A 19,821-nucleotide genomic window follows, 5' to 3' on the forward strand; every position below is an offset into this window, starting at 1 on the left:
TGGGTCTCGCTGGCTGAGCTTCTGGGACTGGATAAGGGGAAGTCCCAGGGCCTGGCGGGAGCCCTGAGATCAGCTCTGGGCTGGGGGGCCCCAGAAGAAACCGTGGGGGAGGAGGGGGCGCCCCAGGTGAGTGCAGTGAGGTGGGGGGACGGCCGAAAGGGTCTCTGTGGGGACGGGCTCCGCAGCTTTTCCGCCGGCTGCTTGCTTTTGCCCTCCCGAGCCTCTGTCCGCGCAGCCGCCAGAGGGGGCCCTCGCGCTCCTCCCCGGGAGGGACGCTGGTCCTTGCCCCGTCCAGACTCTCCCGCGGGCACCCAGACGGCCGGTCGGGCGGACACTCGCGGGGTCTCGTCCGCCCGCGCCGCGCTCCTCCCACTCAGCGGCTGACGGCAGGACTGAGAGCCCTGCCCCGGGCGAGGGGCTCCCCTGGGCCATCTCGGCTCCTGTCCCCGGCCAGGTGGCCTGGACGGACGAGGAATGTGTGTGCCCAGTCCAGCCCGGAGGCAATGGGAATCCGGGAGGGACTCTTGGTATGTTCAGGAGTTGGGAGGCGCGTCCGGGGCCTTCCGAGCCCTCCTCCGAGGCCCCGCATCTTTAGGGGTCCGGGAGGCCGGATGGGGCACCTTTTGGGGGGTGAGTCCCAGGTTCTTGCCACGCCCTCCGGGTCCGGATTCGTATCCCTAACGGAGTTCCCCGAGGCGGGGGGCTGAGCCAGCCATCCGGGTTCCTCCGGGATGGGGAAGTGCGGGCGGGCCGACGCGGGCGGCGGGGCCTGGGAGGGGCCGCCGGGCGCGGGGTTGCCGAGGCGCCCGCGGACGCTTCCGCCGGGGCTGGGGCGAGCGGGGGACCTGGCCGGGTGGCCGCGCGGCCCGGCGGGGGACCCAGGGAGCCGGGGCGGGGCTGCATTCTGGGCCCGTTAGCTCAGCCGTCCCGGAGGCTCCCGGGCTGACTCATCGGGCCGTTCGCACACAAACACCAGCTCCCCACCACGTCAGGCATCCCACGCAGCGGACACGCACCGCGCCCCACCCCGTGTCACCCACGCGCCGGCCCGCCGCGCGCGCGGCCCGGGGCTCGGCTGCCGTCGCACGCGGGGCAGCCTTCCGCACGCCTGGACCTCCGCCCGCAGTCCGCGCGCGCTGCGCTCACGCAGTTCCCGCCCGCACACCCCGCCGCTCACCCTCGCAGCCCTGCGCTTACCCTTGCACTGGGCTGAGGGTGCCCTCAGCCCCCCTTCCCGCAGCTACCCTGCGGGGAGCGGGCGGTGTCGGAGCGGCCGCCCCTTTCCCCGGCCGCGCAAACAAGCGGCTCCTTCTCCCTGCCCGGCCAAAGAAAGGCCGCTTGTCCGGCGTCCGCGGCGGGCGGGGCGGCTCAACACTGCGGCCTTGTCCCACCTGGCGGCCCTGGGCAGCACAGGCCCAGGGCCAGCGAGGAGCCTCGCCCTGGCGGCAGTCCCACCCTGCCCGCGACCTCGGAGAGGGGCGCTTTCCAGCACCCCTCCTGCTCCCCATGAGAACCAGAGCCCCACTCTACACTCCCGCCTCTCCCCGGCTCTGCTCCATCGAGCCTCCGCCGCCCGCCTCTCGTCTTTGATCGCTAGCGGCCCCGGCCTGCCCTCAGTCTCCCCTTTTCTTTCCTTCCCCTGGCTCCCCGCCCCTCGGTTTCCCCCTCCACTGCCCTCTGTACGTTCTAGGGCTGCCCCTGGCCGTCGTCCCCTTTACTCGACGACCTCTCTGTCCTGAGTCTCCCCATCTCCTTCTTTGTCCCCCAGACCCTCCACCTCGCAGTCCCTCCGTCTCCACCCAGCTCTGCGTCCCCAGGCCTGTTTTCCCATCTTCTTCCCCCTCCTGTCCGTCTCCCCAGCTCTCATTTCTCCTCATCCCTCAGTCTCCGTCCTTCATCCCGCCCCTCCATCCCTGCGTCTCCCCTTCTCCGCCCGATCCTGCCGCTGACCCCTCAACCCCCCCCTTCTCAAGTTCTCTCCGCCCCGGCCTTTCCACACCCCTCCCCGGCCCCCGCCCTCCGGGCTCCCAGCCTCAGTTTCCTTCCCGTCCGGACTCCTTCCCCTGCCGGCGTCCCTTCCTCGAGGGCGGATGCGCGTCGGGAAAGCGACGGCGGCGGCGGGCGGAGAGGGTCCCAGCTCGACCCCGCAGGCCTCGGGCCGCGGCCATGCGACGCCCGAGGCGAGGTCTCGGCTGGTCCCCCCGGCCGCAGGTGAGGGCTGGAGCGGTCCCGCGGGTCCCCGGGGAGCGCCGGGCTAGCGCTCGGGGACTCGCCTGGGACCTTTGGCCGGGGGCCCGATTTGGAGCCTGGACTTCCTCCAGTGCCTGTTGGTTGCAGACCTTTTCGGCCCTTCCTCTGGCCTCCCGTCACCCTAGTTCGGGCGCCGAGACCCCCCGAGCGGTGCCTCCGGACACCCACTCTGCGGAGAGGCTGGGGACTGATCCCGCGTGGCCTGGGTGCGCGCGCGTCCCCGCTGGGCGAGGAGTCCGGAGGGGCCGGGCCTGAGCGGGGTCACCCGTGGGAGCCCTGGCCTCGCCCACCGCGGGGTCCCTCCCTGTTGCACGGCGGCTCCGGGCTCCCAGGCCTCTGCGGCGCTGCGCCCCAGGAGGTGCGGGAGGGCCACGGAGAGCCGGGGCTGACCGCGGCGCCTCCCTCGCCTCCCTCCTTCCCGGGAGCCGGCCTCGCGCCGCAGGGGCCTTTTTTTGGCAGCGGGACCGGGCGGGGCGCTGGGAGAGGGTAATTACTGCCCGGGGTAGTGGGTAGCCCTGTCCGCGGAAGCGGGTTGGCGGGTGAGGGCGCCCCGGGCCCGGGGTGGGGTCCAAGGAGAGCGCGCCCCCAGGTGGCGGCGGGGCAGCCCCTTTGTCCGAGCGCCGCTGGGACGCGCCGGTCGGGTGTAGCTTTCCACTGCACCTGGGTTGGGTTTCAGAGCTGGGCCCACAGCCTCGACCCTGCTGTTTCTCCATCTTTTATCTTCTCGGTCTCTCCCCACACCTCCCTCCTTATCATCCCCCTCCTTTCACATGATTGTTTCCTTCTTTTCTCTCCTCTCATCACTCCTGTTCCCCATCAACCTTATTCCTTTACAGTCTTCATCTCCACTTGAAATTCTTTGGTGTAAATGAATGAACACGCCCAAAGCTGCCTAACGGGGTGACAGTGACGAATTTGACAGATAAAGACGAAGTGACGTGTTCTAGATCTTGAAACCCATACTAATGACTGGCATGTTTATGGTGCTTTGCGCTTCACAGAGGGTCACTTAATATAATAGCTGCATCTCCAATCTTTAAAAAAACAAAACAAAACAGTTTTATTGGGGCACCTGGGTGGCTTAGTGGGTTAGGTGTCTGCCTTCCGCTGGGGTTGTGATCCTGGGGTTCTGGGATGGAGCCCTGAGTTGGGCTCCTTGCTTGGCACGGAGTCTGCTTCTCCCTCTCCCTCTGCCCCCCCACCACGCCCCACTCGTGCTCTCTGTTGCTTGCTCTCTCAAGTAAATAAATAAAAATAAAAATAGTTTTATTGAGGTATAACATATATACCATAAAATTCACTTAATTGAAATGCGTGTTCAATGATTTTTACAGTATATTTACAGAGCTGTGCCACCATCACCACAGTTTCATTTTAGAACAATTCAGTCACCCCAAAAAGAAATCTTGTGCCCATTTATAGTCACTCTCCATCCTACCCTTAGCCACAGGCAAGCACTAATCCAGACAATCTTTTGTGAAAAAGTCATTATTCCACTTTTATAGAGAATGACTTGACACTCAGAGAATTTAAGTAACTTGTCCAAGATCTCACAGCTAATAAATAATAAAGTCAGGGTGAGAATTTAAGGCTCTTGCATCCCAGCCTAAAGTTTTCTTTCCACTAAACAGTGATGCCTTTCCTTCACCATTATTTATTGTTTTATTTTCTTACTCCCTCTTTTAGGTAAACTCCCCATTCCCAACCCACTCTTTCACCTCTCTTCCCTCGGAGAATGCCGAGGGATTTCCCTGAGTGGAAGGAAACAGGACAGCAGGCTCTGACCCTGGAAATCCTTCCCCATGGCCAGATCTCCTGGGGAGGTACCAGGCCAGCTTGGAGCTTGGTGTAGGTTAATGGCCTTTGCCTTCCCTCTTCCCAGGCAGAGTTGGGGTGGGCCCCAGGCCCTATTCCGGTTTCTCTTCCGCCAACTTGGGCGGACACAGTGACGGACATGATGCCGTCCAGGTCCGGAAGGGTGGAAGCTGGGAGGGTAAAATTAGTAACTCTCTATGGCTGAGGCCCTTGGGCCCCACTGCCAGGGTCAGACACTCCTTGGAATGCTGGCTTCTGCCCCCACTTCCTCTCCAAGTCACCCGGCCCTGGTCGAGGGCTAGAAGAGAAAGTGGAGGGAAACCCTGTCTTCCTGGGTCTCCCTCCTACCTTGAGCCAAGCTCTCACAGCTGTCCCCAGCCCCACTTGAGCAACAAATGGGAAGCTTCGAACCTTAGCAAGATGATCAAGGGATGGGCGTGCAGGCACACATGAGTACCCAAAGGTCCCTCACATTTCTCAGGCACCAAAACTGTGAGTCAGGGAAAAAAGGATGGGTGGGAAGAGTTCAAGTTCTGGTTCTGGAATCTACTTTACCCTTGGTTCTAAAGACCTAAGCTTCCTACACCACCAGATCAGATAAAGAACCTTAGAAAACTGTATTCCTGCTATTAGTCACCACTGAGGGTTTTTTTTTGCTGATTGTCTGGGGGTGAGACATACACAAGGCAGGAATGGTTGAGTTTTTCCTGTGGCGTCTCCTTTAAGCAGACACCCTGTTGAGACCCCTGGGGAGATGGGGGTGGGGGGGTGGGGGGGTGGGGGTAAGGGTGGGGAGAGACAAAGGGAGAGGCAGAGCGGGGGAAGGGCACAGGGAGGGAGCTCCTTCTCAGCCCTGCTTGGGGGGGGGGGGTTCTCTGGCTACCAGTGTCCCTGGGGGAGTTCCTCGACCCCAGCTTCCTTCACTGAGGTAATTTCCCCCACCCTACCTCTGGCTCCAGATGTCTGAGGCTGCTTCCAAAGCCTGGCTCCTGGGTGTCAGAGGCAAGAAAGCAGAGAAATAGAGGCTGGGCCTCTAGGGGCCTTTGGGCTTATGGTGGCAAGGGCCAGGACTGTGTGCTGGGTGTCTGTGTGTGGCCGTAGATGAGGCACTGCCTCCCCCGCACCAAGATCCTGAGCTACCTGCACTTTTTCTTCTGCATAAGCCTGCTGGGAATGAGGGTGACTGGTACTGCCCCCTGCCCCTGAGAACCTGGACGCAGAGCCAACTCATTTCCCTTTCCTCCCCTGGCCTCCCCACCAACACCCGCCTTCTGCTGTGTCCCCAGGAGCTCTGGAGCCCCAGGACCATGGACGCTCTTAACAGGAACCAGGGAGGCCCTGGATGCAAGACCCAAGCAATGGTAAAGGTGAGTAGGGTCAAGGCCAAGGGGCAAGAGGGCTGTTGGAGAGGGTGGGTTTGGCTCCTCTACCCACCTGTGGCCCCAGCCCAGGGATGAGAGCCCTTCCCCAGGTCCCAAGCCTATTAACAGCTAAGTCTATCTGAATCAGGTTAATTGGTTCACCCAGAATATACCCTTTGCAAGTCAGGAAGCGGCTTACAGATTGACCCTGGGCTGTGTCCCTCTCCTTGATCCGTGGCCCTGCCCTCCATTGTGATTTAGTTTCACGGAGGCAAGCAATGGCCAAAGGGATGGCCACAGACAAGTCTACAGTGACAAGTCTGCGTTGGCCCTCCTCTGCAGCACCCCTTCTCCTCCCCATCCGCTTGCTCCCCTCACTTTCTCCTTGTTTCTGTCTTAATAGACAAAAGGGGCAGTTAAACCAAGACTTGAGATAAATCCAGTGGGACGAGTTAGTGGCCTAGATTCAGATCTCATTACAATTTAGTGTGATAATGCTCCGTGCAAGATTTTGTGCTGAGCCTTTCCGACATCCTCAGAGCCCTTTGGAGCCCTTTGGAGAGGGCAAGTGCCAGAGAGGGTGTCAGTATGACTGGGCGCTCAGGGTCTGGCCTGAAGTTTCTCATGATGCTCATCCCTCACCCCACTGCCTGCAGAAAGGGCCCTTGGACCTGATTGAGACAGGCAAAGGGCTGAAAGTGCAAACGGACAAACCACATCTGGTGAGCCTGGGCAGCGGGCGGCTCAGCACGGCTATCACCCTTCTGCCTCTGGAGGAAGGTAAGTCTGGAGGGGCGGCTCCCCTGCCACCCCTCTGTCCTTCCAGACATTTCTGCCCCTGATCCCAGGCATGTGCTGGGGCCCTTCTGCCCTTTGTCCGCCATGTTCGACTCTCCCAGATGCGAGGCCATGCCACCCCACTTCACCAGCTTGCCCCCCTTGTCCCGGCCCCGCTGGACTGCCTGACGCTCTTTGGTAGATAATCTGGCTCCAGGACTGCAATTAAATATCAGTTTAGAAACGAGGAGAGCACTGAAACAGGAGAGTCCATTGCTCTTAGCAACCAGTGTGGCCAAGAAGAAAGGGGCCCCGTTCCAGGGCGATGCCTGGCGTGGGAGCAGGTACCTGTGGAGCATGGAGGGCCGGAGGGCCAGGAGTAGGGGCAGACCTCCCAAGATAAGGCCCTGGCCCGGCCCCCTTCCCCGGTGGCTTCTGCCCTGCCTGGCTTCTCCCTGGGCTGCACTTGTTGCCTGGGTGATTCTACATTCCCCACATTCTCCAAATACCAGTCCCGGGGGCTCTGCCAGGGGGAGCTGTGCAAGCTGCAGCACGGAGGGGAGCGAGGAAGGGCGAGGGTTGCAGGTGCAGAAAGGGGGAGAGAAGAATGAGAGATGGCAGATTTGGAGGAACAGAGTGGGGAGCGGGTTGGAGGAGGAAAAGGACTTGGGGACGAGGAGTTGGAAGGACTAAAGGAAGGTCTGCAGAAAAGAAGTTCCCCTTCTCTGTCCATGGAGCCTGGATGCTCTGTGCCCTCTGGGTCCCCCCATCTGTGAGCCAGAGTTTTCTTCCAGAGTTCCTACCCCTGCCTGGCCCCACCAGGCTCAGGGGTCCAAAAGGGGCAGCCGGTCGTAGGCAGCGACCCTTCCTGAAGAAGGAGGTGGGCTTATATTTCCTTTGCTGCCCTCCCGACCCAGCCTCTGACTCACTTTGCCTTCCGGCTTCAGGGAAGACAGTGATTGGCTCCGCGGCCAGGGACATCTCACTGCAGGGTCCGGGCCTGGCTCCAGAGCACTGCTACATCGAGAACGTGCGGGGCACCCTCACCCTCTACCCTTGTGGCAACGTCTGCAGTATCGATGGGCTCCCTGCCCGGCAGCCCACCCGGCTCACTCAGGGTAAGGCTTGCCGCGCCCCCCCCCCCCCCCCCCCCAGCCAGAGGCGTCGGTCTCTGTTAACAGAAGAGCCTTGGCCAGGGGCTGGGGAAGCCTGCTGTGGAGGTTGCCATGGTAACCGCCGAGGGGCCACGCGGAGCCAGTGGGATGCTCAGGTGCCTCTGGACGTGCCTCAGGAACATCCCAAATTCCTCTAGCATCCAGATTTGTCTTCAGCCTGCTTTTCTTCTCTGGTCATCTCTTCGGTAGGGGGACGTGGTGGGGAGAGGTTCTGATGACCGCATTCAAAGGGCGGGTGGGGGGGAGCAGCGGAGTGGTCATTAGTGATGGTTAAGGGAGAGAAGTTGGAGCAACAGTGAGGACAACCCTGGCGTTGTTCCGTGATGCCAAGAGGGAGTTGGTCTGAAAAGACGCAGAGGTGGAGAGGGTGGCCAGTACCCCCTGATGGGGATGGAGCAAAGGGGAGAGCTGAGGACACGTTCACTCCTGGTAAAATGCTGTTGACAGTAGCTTTGGGGTCATGAATATGGTTACCACCCTGTTCCCCAAAGCCACAGGCCATTCCGTTGTGTCAGGTGGCTCTGAAAACTGGGGCCCCTAGTTCCTATGGTGACCGGGCAGTTTAGGGGTCGGCCCAGGTGGCACTTTGACAGACCAGGTGTGTCTGCCCTGGACATCCATTTATACAATGAATCGTCACATTAGGGGAGTGAGCAAAGCACGCTTGGGGTGGGGGGTAGAGGTGGGGTTGACGCGAGGCTGGGAACTATGGGCCAAGCCTGGCTCTGAGCGGGAGGACTAACATCCCGCCACTGTTTTCTGGGGACTCTCGCCTCTTCCTGGCTGGAAGCTCCTTGGCAGTGGAAATCCCACTCATTCCTTTGTTTCCCTCTGTCCTTCTGTTCACACCCCTTCGGCTCTCTTTAGATGCTACTCCCTTCACAGCTGACCCAGGAGACCCAACCTTGCCCTACTCCTTTTTTCTTGCCCTTGGGAGTGTGAGGGGGACATGTGGCTTTAGGGACGCAGGTCCGCCAGCGGCAGCCGCAGCAAGCAGGCCCTTGCCTCTTCCGGGGCTTCAAGTTGTCTGACTCCAGATGAGAGGAAGAACCCCCATAAATTGGGGCTTTGGCTGTGATGCCATCTGGTTCCTGACAGTCCCTTTCAACCTCCAAGAGAACATGCTCCCCAAGATTTGGGTGTGTGGAAGTGCGCTAGAAGAGCAGCAAGGAGAGGGAGGGGCAGAGTTCAAAGAAGGCTATAGAGAAAGAGCCCAGCCCTTAGGCCCGCAGCCCCCGGCCCCTCTCGCATCCATGGGCAAGGACACGTGTCTTGTGAGCAGGGTGGAGGGACGGATGCTCTGTAGGGCCTTCTGGTGCAGTCTTTCCAGAGCATCATTTAGTTCCCTGAGAAGAGGGAGGGCCTGGGTCAAGATGGAATTCTTAGGCATTTCCTGTGGCCCCGGTGACCCCTAACTCTTCCCCAGCCAAGGACCCACCCTGCCAAGTATGTACCCTCCCACTCTCTTCTGACCCTAAACCCCCTTCCCTTTGGCTCCCTCCCACTCCCATAGCCTCCTTGCCTGGGCTTGCCTGTCTCAGGAGCTTGGCAGCCCCGGGAGGGGTATGCAGAGGCACAAAGGAGCGGGTGTTCTTCCCCCTAGCACTCCCCCTCCCCTGGGCTCCCGGGAGCTGAGACTTTCCTTGTCTCATCTCTGGAGCAAGGCACCAAGCCCAGCCCTGCCTGGCCCCACTCCGGACATTCTTGGGAGTGCGTTTCCCTGGAAACTGGGTGGCTCGGGGGGTGCATGTGCTATCTCCGTGTGTCTGTGTAACTGGAGTGTGTTTATAGATCTCCGGATGTGTTTGTGACTCTGGGCTTGTGTATCGCTGTTTGTGTCTTTCCTTGTGTTTATGGATCAGCGTGTTCACGTGGGGGATGGGGGTGAACTCAGGACTGATGGTACCAAAGGGTCCATGTGTGCAGTCCCAGGTGGATTTGAGAACCCACTGGCCCCGTGCCTATCTGTGGGCATATGTACAAGAGGATCGCGTTCCCTGTCTTGTTCCCCTGCCCCAGCCTTATAGGAGGACCCTCCTCTTTGAAAAACAGAGGGCTACCCTATAAAGAACAAGGAGCCGGTTCTGGCCCGGCTAGGTCGTCCATAGATGCATCATTCTGGGCACTGTGCCAGCCAGAGGCAACTTGGGGAGGCACATGTCATGAGGAGTAGAGATGGCAGTGACAGGCTCTTCCAGCAGGACCATGCCTGGGCCTGGGGGGGCGGGGCGGAGAGGGGGAGCAGGCAGAAAGCAGACGCCAGCCTTTAGCTTTCGCTAAAGCTGCAGACACGGCAGCGTGGCGTGAGGGAGCCGAGGACGAGCCTGATCCCACCTCCATACCCCGGTGTTCTGGCACATCGCACGCTGTCCTCTTTTCTATGTGAGCAAGGAAATAGGAAGGAATCTCAATCGGCCGGGGCTGCCCCGCCCTGGGACCACAGCGCCAGACCACATGAAAGCTCTGGGAGGGGAAGGACCAGGGGAGGACCCAGAAAGCCACACAGCTCAGGGCCCAGGCTGTCTAGACAGTAGGTCCCCATCCACCCCCAGCATTCGCTGCCAGCCCAGTCTCCACGTCTCCTTCCCTCCCTAAGCCCCTCATTGGTGGGTAGGGGCTGTGTGAAGGCCAGAAGGGGGGGGGGCTCCTCGGAACATGGCCGGGGGAGCCTGGGCTTCCTGGGTAATCCAGCTATCTCCCTCTGGGATCCAGGACACTGAGCCTCTTCCTCTCCTACCCAATTATCAGTTATCCCTTCTGTAAAATGGGAGTGAAGCTTCCAGCCGTCCTCTGCTATAAGATAAAGATCAAAAGAAGGAGAGAAAAAGCAAAGGCTTCTAGCTGCTCCCTTCTTCGCGCCTGCCTCCTGCCCTATTTCTCACTGGCGGGCATCCTCCGTGTCTGTCTGGGTCTGTCCAGCTGGCTGTCACAGTTTCCAGACCGATGAATCATTCTTCCTGAGATTTTTTTCTTAAAGCCTTCCCCTATTTTGCATTTAACCCTATATGGGTCTTCCATTTTCCTTCAGAAGGGGAGTGAGATACACGTGCGCGTGTGAGCCTGGGGTATGGCAGTGCGGGTAGGTGCTTGGCAAGGGTGGAGAAATCCTTTCTTTCTCTAAGGAGGTTGGCTTTTGATTTCAGAGTCTCTCCAGCGACTGAGTGAAAGGATGTCTGTGCCTGAATGAGTGTGTAACTAAGAGGGGTATTATGTGGGTGGGCATAAGCGTGTATGAGAGACAGGGTGTGTTCGGCTGGGGTGTTTGTGTGACTCGGTGTGCACAGCCAAGGCGGTGTCTGTGTGACTGGGCAAGTGTTGGTGTGTATCGGAGAACGTGTGTGAGGCGTGTGAGCTCTGAGCATATAGGGTACGTCTGAGAGAAAACACATTGTGTCCCTTAAGGTTCTGGTGTCCAGAGGGCGGGTCTCTGGAACAAGAGGAACTGTCTGGGGCCCGGGCTGGGGGCTGGGTACTTGCCTGGCCCAGAAGCCCAGCCAGCCCCTGGGGGCTCCAGAGACAGGTGGCACTGTGTTTTCCAGATGGGAAGGTGCCTCACTGGGGTGGGAGAGCTCTTCGGAAGACCAGCACAACTGGTGGTGGTGGTTGGGAGGAGGTGGGGTTGGCTTCCGGAGCCCCAGGGCGGTGGACTGGCTTGGAAGGGGCAGTGCCTTGGTCCAGCCTGGGTGGTGGGGTGAGCTGAGCTGAGCTGCTGGGCGTGTGGAGAGCAGGGTGGTGTTTAGGTTGGAGAGGGGAGCCGGGTTCAGTGCTGCTCACATTGCACAGAGCACCGCCTAGGCCTGAACTCCCAGCCCAGGAGTGATCCTGTCACAGTGCCTGCAGGGAGGGCCAGAGCTGGAACCTAGTGACCTAGCTGGAGCCCTGGGAGCCATGGAATGTCAGAGCCCAACCTTTGCTGTCAGTGAAGACAGCCTCCTCATTCTGTAGGTAAGGGATCTGAGGCCAGGGGGTGTGACTGGCCCAAGGTGACCAGCCAGCCGGGTTTGAGGCTGGCCCCTTCCGGGGCCTCCAGGGCTCTCAGTGAGACCCTGCTTCTCACTCCTGCCTCCCGACGCTTCACCCTCTGGCCTCTACTTAGCCTTACCTTTACTTCCGTCAACTCCCCCCGCACCTTTCCTCCCCGTCTCACTTCTGCTCCTGCACCCCGGACTCGGAGTCCCCGGTCGGTCGGCTGGCCGCCCGCATCCTCCCGCCCCGCCCTCTCCATCCCGCTCCCCTCGCCTCTCCTCCATCACTTCCTCTTCCCCTCCTCCTCTCCTTTGTCCCTCCCTCCCTGGCTCCCTTCCCCCGCCGGTGGCCGGCCCGCCCCTCCCCGGGCCCTGGCGGCTGCTGGCTGCCTGGCGGCTAGCTGCTTTGAGCCTGGAGCCCGCGGCGGGAGGTCGGCCCGCGCCCCCTCGCAGGCCCGGGGCGGGCGGGGAGCCTGGAGGGCCCGAGCTAGCGGGGGCCGGCGCTGCGGAGGTCCGGACTCGGCGGTGAGTCCTCCGCCCGGCCGGCCGCAGCTCCCGGGCAGCGGGCACCGAGGAGCGGGAGGGGGGGGGGGGTCTGGGGCGGGGGGGGGACTGGGAGGGGCTGGGGTGGGGTGTTGAGGGCGCGACGGCGAGTCGGCGGGGGGGGGGGGCGGGGTGGCCCGGCTCCTCTGGAGGAGCGGGGGCGCTGTGAGACTCGATGGTCTGTGTGCCCTGAACATCTGTGAGTGGGAGGTCTGGGCTCGGGGCCACTCGTCGGTCGGCCGGCCAGACCTCATCTCCCCCCCCAACCCCGCGCTCGGAAGTCCCCTCCATGGACCCGCCTCCGGAAGGGGTTGAGGGGTCCTGATGAGGATGGGGAAAGCCCGTGCTGGAGCTGAGAGGGGTGTCTGATGGAAGGGCGGGGGCTCTTCCTCGCATCTTCCCCTCACCCCAGCCTCCCTTTGGCCAGTCCATTCTATTTGTGTGGCCCGCTGAGCAGTGACTGTCAGTCCGTGAGTGTGGGAGCAGGTCTGCCCCCCTGTATGTTTCTGGGAGCGGGTATGTGTGTGAGCTTGTAGGAGAGAGTGTGTGTGCGCCGTGTTTCCCCTCCGTGTCTCTCAAGAGGTAGGATCCGCCCTCTCCTTTGCCCTGGTTGTTCTTTTTCTTTTCCCCTCCAGATGTGCAGCTTCTCCACCCACCTGCACACACACAGCTGGGCCCTGTGCCCTTTGGGGATGGGGGGCACCGGCCACAACTTTGCCTGGATGACAAGAGGTTCTTGGGTTTCCTGAATGGGCTGACCTTTGGAGGTGTGGGGCAGGAGTGGACCGAGAGAGGAGGTTACCTCCCAGAAATAGGCTAACCAGGCCCTTGGGGCAGTAGGGACTGGAGTTGGGGCAATGCCTGGGGCCCCTGAGTGCAAATAGAAAGTTAATTTGGGCAGGACTGAGCTGCTCTTGAGTCCTGTTGCCCTCCTGCCCACTCTATTAATACAGATTCAGCTCTGCTGCATCACCTATTTATAGCCCAGAGGCAGCAAGGCCACACCCCCTCTGTGGAGGAGGCTGAGGGGTAGAAAAGAGGGCAGGGAAGTCTCAGCTATAGAAGCCAGGGCCGAGGGTCTTTGGGTGCCAGGTCCTGGCACGATGGGCTGGAATCCACTCAGACTCCCCACCTCAGTCGCAGAGTGGGCTGTGTGATCAGGCTCCTAATCCTTGCCCACCAAACCCCACCCCACGCCACCCCACCCCACCCCCATCAATCTAGGATTGAGTGGGTCTGTCTAGACCCTGCGAACTCATCATTAATTAGCTTGTTAAAGGGCTGAAAGGAGGGGGAGGGGCCAGCAGGGTTCTTTCTGAAACAGCTGTGGTTGTAATTAGGTGGAAGTGTGGTTGGCTATTATTTATTCCGGTTATGATTACTCTGGGATCAGCTCCTCTGATTGGCGGCTTGTCCGGGAAGGCTCCTCTCTCTCCTAACCATCCATCAGTCTTTAGAATTGTTGGTGCCCGCCCGCTTGGGAGGGCCTCTGGGTGTGCCAGAGCAGTGGGTGGTGTTGTCCACTCTGGTTATCTGTTATGGGCTGCTCGGCCTGCTAGCCCCTTCCCTACCGGCCACAGCGACGCCTAAGGTCCCAGCAGTGGGCTCCTGAGCTCTTCAGTGGGGGTCTTTGGAGCCCACTAGTGCCATGGTATCCACGTGGCCTGGATGCCCCTTGCCCTTGTGGCTTGCCTGAGCTGAACTGTCTCAGCGTCCAGGAATGTAGACTTCCCTGCCAGTCTTAGCTCAGACTGGCATGAAGCTTGGGGGGTGCCAAGTGGCACCAGATTGGGTTGATAGGCTGGAGGCAGCGGCGTAGACAAAGTGGGAGGGTGGTTGTAGAGAGCACCAGCGCTCTGGCGTCTCCTAGCACAGCATCCTTTGCAGGAATCCTGTAGTGTGGCCAGGAGGAGGAGTGCTGTGAGCCAGGCTCAGGTGCCCGTGGGCACACCTGCAGCTGTGCACACTCTTGGTGCCCCTGGCTACATTTCTGGCTCCCACACACCCTCCCCTCTCCATGTAGTCACACTTACTGGGCAGGACTGGGCTTGTGTCTGCTGCCTGGGAATGTGCTTGGCTGAGGCAGGGCCCACTGGCCCTAGGCTTGGTTAGATTCCAGAGAAGACCAAGGAGCAGGAAGATGGCAGGCCAGAGGGTGCTTTGTCAGAAAGAGGCTGATGGCTCTCCCCAGGCCACACGATGATAAGGAGGATGATGAGGAGTCGGAGCCAGGAAGCAAAATCTGGTTCCTCTTGCGGCATCTAACTGATTCATGGTTTTCCCCTGTCCCCTCTCTCAGAGCTTTTTTTGATCCTGGAAATTGCTGCCTCTCAAATTGACTTTTCCACCCAAGGGGCAGATAGATGGATCACTGGTACAGGTTGAGGGGGGACATGGGTGTCTGTGTTCTCAGAAGAACCTCTGTTCACAAGACGCCGTCACATACGTTGTCTTTTTTTTTTTTTTTTTTAAGATCTTATTTATTTGAGAGAAAGAATGAGAGAGAGCGAGCACGAGACGGGGGAGGGTCAGAGGGAGAAGCAGACTCGCAGCTGAGCAGGGAGCCCGATGATGCGGGACTCCATCCTGGGACTCCATCCCAGGACTCCAGGATCATGACCTGAGCCGAAGGCAGTTGCTTAACCAACTGAGCCACCCAGGCGGCCACATACATTGGTCTTATTAACTCTGCAAGGTTTGTGGTATTATCCTCATTCCTCTCCTGAGAGAACTGGACTCAGAGGAGAGGTGACTTCACCTGAATATCTCACCACAAGTAACAAGAGTTAGGACTAGGAGTCCAATCTTGGGATTCACAAACCAGTGCTCTTTCCACTCTGCCCTGTCTCAAGGCAGGGTCAGGCAGGGTCAGGCGGGGTCTGTGTAGACCCCGAGTGCGGGGACCACGGCTCTTTGGAGCCCACTGGTGCTTTGGGGTGAGGGCTGCATCAACCCTACCTGCCCTTCTCAGCATTTGCTTTCTCTGTAGGCTGTATGTTGTGCCTGGGCCAGTCCACCTTCCTCCGCTTTAACCACCCAGCCGAAGCCAAGTGGATGAAGAGCATGATTCCGGCCGGGGGCCGGGCCCCAGGGCCCCCCTACAGTCCTGGCTCAGGTAGATGCCCAGTTGGGGCCGGGGGTTGGGTTGGTGGTCCTCCTGGATGGTCCTCCTCCCTGCCCATTCCAGTTATGCTTGCGGTGTCAGGGCAGGACGTTACCCATGGTCTGGGCTTGCTGCCACCTGCCATTGGGCCACTGGTGGAGAATGCCAGGCAGTCTGGCTACTGGGAGAGATCCAAGAAGTGCTGCTTGGCTGGGATTGGGGAATCATGTGCCCCAGGGACAGGGGGCTCTGGCAGCCCCACTGTACTGGAAGATGCCACCTCAGCGCCTGGGACCCTAACCACTAGGTGCCTCTTGTGTCACCACCAGTGAACCTCAGCCTTGACGGCGGCCTTAGGGGGCAGAAGGAGGCCTTAGGTCGGGCCCCTGCAGGCGCTGGGGGGTCCCACCGGCTGGTGATTAGGTCCTCGGGCCCTGCCCCTCCCCCAGACTATGCCAGCCCGTTACTCGGCGGAATGGCTGCCTTTAGTGTGTGACTTGTTGACCCTCAGGGGGGAGTGGGTGGTTGTTGCAGGGAGCCGGCACCATGCCCCTCAACCCAGCTGCCTAGGGGGCGGGGGAGAGGGGAGACCGCGGGGCCGCCAGTGAGCCCCGCGCCCGAGGCTCTGCGCATTCAAGAGGATGTCAGGTGTCAGTGTGGTACTGAGACAGGCGGACGTGGACGGCAGGTGAGCCCCACGGGAGCCTGGGTTCCCAGTCCACTCCCCAGCTGGCGTTACCCTGCTCTCCCCCTTGCCTCGTCACGCCACTCCCGCAGCTGTCTGGGGCGGTGGTTCTAGGGACTTTTGGCTGGTTGGCGAGGCCCGGGGCAGGGCCAAGGCAGGCTCTCGCTGGCGTGGCTCAGTGGGCTAACAGTTGGAGGCACCAAGCTGCCGGCCGGCCTGGCTTCCAGGGGCTGCCCAGCTGTGCCGGGCCCTCCCCACCTCCGGCCGCACAGAATGGCACGGGACACCCCTCTTGCCCAGCGCTGGAGGTTTGGTTTGTGTTTTTTCCCGGGTTTCCGCTGCTGTGCTGGGAGGCCCTCATGTCCTATTAGACTGGACCCCCCCCCAACCCCGAACTTCTGGCCAGCTCCACAGCATGCCCCCGGCCCCTTTACAGAATGTCCATCTGCCCTTCCTGAACGAGAGGGATAGGAGGTTGGGGAAACCAAGGCGGGGAGGGGGCCTGTACTTGGGGTGAGCCCAGCACCACTGGCCTAGAAGTGGCTGGCACTGTTAGCAGCCCTGTCACAAGCCGGAAACGTCAGAGCCAGCAGAGAGCAGTGCCCATCCCCTTCCGTTATAGAAAGGAAGGCAACCGAGGGCAAGTGATTTAAGGTTGCCCAGCGGTTCAGTGGCAGAGAAGCACCCAGGTCACCTGGCTCTCCTAGCAGAGACTAGGAGAAGGCCGGAGAGTGCCCTCATTCTCGTGCATCCATAGCTCCCCAGGGTTGAAGGCTAGGGCCTGAGACGTCTTTGCGTTTCCCACCAGCAGAGTCAGAAAGCCTGGTGAATGGCAACCACAGCCCACAGCCGGCAACCCGGGGACCCTCCGCCTGTGCCAGCCACAGTTCCCTGGTGAGCTCTATTGAGAAGGACCTGCAGGAAATCATGGATTCACTGGTGCTAGAGGAGCCTGGAGCTGCAGGCAAGAAGCCTGCCGCGACTTCCCCACTGTCGCCCATGGCTAATGGGGGGCGCTACTTGCTGTCCCCCCCAACCAGCCCTGGCGCCATGTCTGTGGGCTCCAGCTATGAGAACACGTCTCCAGCCTTCTCTCCACTCTCCTCACCAGCTAGCAGCGGAAGCTGTGCCAGCCACTCACCCAGCGGGCAGGAGCCAGCGCCTTCCATGCCCCCGCTGGTACCTGCCCGTTCTTCTAGCTACCATCTGGCCCTGCAGCCCCCACAGTCCCGACCGAGCGGTGCCCGCGCCTCTGAGAGCCCCCGCTTGGGCAGGAAAGGGGGTCATGAGAGGCCTCCCAGTCCTGGCCTCCGAGGCCTGCTGACAGACAGCCCTGCAGCCACTGTCTTGGCGGAGGCCCGCAGAGCCCCCGAGAGCCCCCGGCTGGGTGGACAGCTGCCCATGGTGGCTATCAGCTTGAGTGAGTACCCAGCTTCCGGGGCCCGAAGCCAACCCACCAGCATTCCTGGTAGCCCCAAGTTCCAGCCTCCGGTCCCTGCTCCCCGAAACAAGATTGGCACACTCCAGGACCGCCCTCCCAGCCCTTTCCGTGAGCTGCCGGGCACCGAGCGGCTGTTGACAACCAGCCCCTCACGCCAGCTGGTGGGCCGAACATTTTCCGATGGGCCAGCCGCCCGCACCCTGCAGCCTCCCGAGAGTCCCCGCCTGGGCCGGCGGGGCCTGGACAGTATGCGAGAACTCCCTCCGCTGAGCCCAGCTCTGTCCCGACGGGCACTGTCCCCCATGCCCACCAGGACTGCTCCAGATCCCAAGCTCACCAGAGAAGTGGCAGAGAGTCCCCGGCCCCGGCGCTGGGCCGCCCATGGGGCCTCACCAGAGGACTTCTCACTGACCCTGGGGGCTCGGGGCCGGAGGACACGGAGCCCCTCACCCACACTTGGGGAGTCCCTGGCACCCCGCAAGGGCAGCTTCAGCGGCAGGCTGAGCCCAGCCTACAGTCTGGGCTCTCTCACTGGGGCTTCGCCCCGCCAGAGCCCCCGCGCCCAGAGGAAGCTGTCCAGTGGGGACTTGCGGGTGCCTGTCACTCGGGAGCGGAAAAATAGCATCACAGAGATCAGTGACAATGAGGACGACCTCCTGGAGTACCACCGGCGGCAGCGCCAAGAACGGCTCTGGGAGCAGGAGATGGAGAGGCTGGTGAGCGGATGCCAGGGAGGCCGCCACCGCCCATGGCGGGGTCCCTGCCAGGGCGTGGGCAGCCCAGCTGGCCGAGTGGGAGGGGCCCTTGGAAGGGCCTGGGCTTCTCCAGCTTTTCTACTTGCAGGAGGCACCTTAGTGACCTGTACCTCAGGGGTCTGGTGCCCTGAAGAACTTTGCTTGGAATCTCAAAGGCTTTATTTTAAGTTCATGTTAATCTTGCTTTTCTTCTATAACACGGCATTTGTTTTAATGTATAAGTTAAATTTCGCGGTATTTACCTGAATATAACAAAGCTCTAGGAAAACGCACCACGTTTCTGCTGAGGCCTGGCACCTCTCAGCTGGAGAAGCGGGTCTTCCTGATGAGGAGGCTGAGGCCCAGAGGAGGGTGGGTGTGTCCGAGCTGGGGCAGGGCTGGAATTGGAATCTCCTGTCTTTCCAGGGCTCCTTTCTTAGAAGAGCCCCTTGTTCTTTAGAAAAGTTCCTTCTTTCTTTCTTCTTTTTGGTCTTTTGCAAATGTATAGGAGCTGCTCACCCTGGCCCAGGCAGGATCATCTGGGAAGGTGGGTGGCAGGGAAGGGCCGCCCCTCGCCTGACCCTGGGCGGGACCGTCCGATTGTGATTGTGTGCATCGGCGTGCATGCACGCACATGTGGGGCTGCATTTGGGGGCCGGGTGTGGCTCTGGGCAGCTGTCCTAGGGACAGCATCTGAGTTGGGCGGGGGCCAGGATTCCCCGGATAGCGCAGGGAGCTCATGGGGGGTCTGGCTGGTGTGTAGACACTCAAGCACACGGACAGGAGAATGGATTGTGAGTAGCGTGGGGTTGCTGGGGGGCCCAGGGACCATGGGATTGGTTTGAGGAAGAGAACCAGAAATGAGGTTTGTCTGGAGAGCTTTTCAGAAGAGGTTGGGACAGCTTTGGGTGAGGTTGGAGGGTGCGGGCCAGTGCGTTTGTGTCGCGGGTTGGGGGAGAGATGAGGCAGGATCCCCAGTGTTTTCTGTCGCTACATCTTTTCACTGTTGTTGCCTTGGCCTCGAGGAGCATGCTTGGACCACCCTGGGGGCTCATCCTGGATAGGGAGCAGTGAGTCTGGTGGAGGCAGAGTGAGGGGCCCAGGCTCCCCACCCCCAGGCACAAGCACACACCTCACCACCAGCCCTGACCTGCCCCACCTGCCACTTTAAATCTTGGAGGCTACCTGCCCTGCCCCTCCCACCTCTGGCAGGCTGCTTATCTGGGTCCTAGGGCAGGGGCGGTGGCACTGGCCCAGCCTCCTGGGTGCCAGAGGCTCTGTTCCTGGTTTTGTTTTTGACATGGAACTGGGCAGGCAGCCGGAAGGAAGCTGGGTACGTGTCTGGGGTCACAGCTACACTGCAGTGAGAGACACCTGAGGTTGAGGTCCCCTGCAGAGCCATGGGTGCCTGGGAGCGGGGAGGGGGGAGCTTCAAGGCTAGAGTGCTGTGGATGAGAGAGGGGTCACAGATGGGGAGCACGATTGCACCGTCCCTCCTTCACTTCATGGGCCCCGAGAGGTATCTGGCTGGGGCTGTTTATGGGGACGGATGAAGTGGCAGTCACTTGGAGCACTCACAACTGGGCCTGGGCGCTCAAGGGCAGGCAGCGGCTCACCTGGCTGGGAAGACACGGCGGGGGGGGGGGGGGGGGGGGGGGGCTGCCTGAGAGCACCTTGGAGCTGGGGCCAGCATGAGGACGACCGTGTCCCAGGTCTGTCTGGCCTGGTGTACACAGGCCGAGCACAGCTTTGCGGGAACCTGGGATCCCTAGCTGCCTGTGGGTCTGGTTTCCAGCCCGGTCTAGGTCAGTGCCCACCTGTCTGCATGCTAGGCTGTGTTTATCTGTGTGTGTGCTGGCGTGCGTCCGTGCATGCCAGGACCTGCCTGTTAATGTAAGCACAGCACATATGTTGTGTCCTCGTGGGTCAGGACTGGGGTGGGGGGTGGGGGTCCTGTGTACCCTTGTGTCTG

The 19,821-nt window shown here is 60.9% G+C and overlaps 1 protein-coding gene across 3 annotated transcripts in view; it reads left to right on the forward strand.

Annotated features, from left to right (window-relative positions):
* The first annotated feature begins 2,082 nt into the window (after positions 1–2,082).
* Positions 2,083–19,821, forward strand: part of PHLDB1 (pleckstrin homology like domain family B member 1) — a 42,660-nt gene continuing 24,921 nt past the window's right edge. The window contains exons 1-6 of one of the 3 annotated variants that reach the window (XM_027578956.2): positions 2,083–2,211; positions 5,352–5,432; positions 6,083–6,206; positions 7,151–7,321; positions 14,876–15,001; positions 16,483–17,831. In XM_027578956.2, coding sequence (XP_027434757.1) covers positions 2,167–2,211; positions 5,352–5,432; positions 6,083–6,206; positions 7,151–7,321; positions 14,876–15,001; positions 16,483–17,831 — 1,896 coding nt within the window. In that variant the 5' untranslated portion in view covers positions 2,083–2,166. The remainder of the gene's footprint in view (positions 2,212–5,351; positions 5,433–6,082; positions 6,207–7,150; positions 7,322–14,875; positions 15,002–16,482; positions 17,832–19,821) is intronic. The other 2 variants (XM_027578957.2, XM_027578958.2) reach the window with 2 other exon arrangements.

The sequence above is a fragment of the Zalophus californianus genome, chromosome 11 (assembly GCF_009762305.2).
Source record: "Zalophus californianus isolate mZalCal1 chromosome 11, mZalCal1.pri.v2, whole genome shotgun sequence".
In the NCBI taxonomy this organism is placed as follows: domain Eukaryota; kingdom Metazoa; phylum Chordata; class Mammalia; order Carnivora; family Otariidae; genus Zalophus; species Zalophus californianus.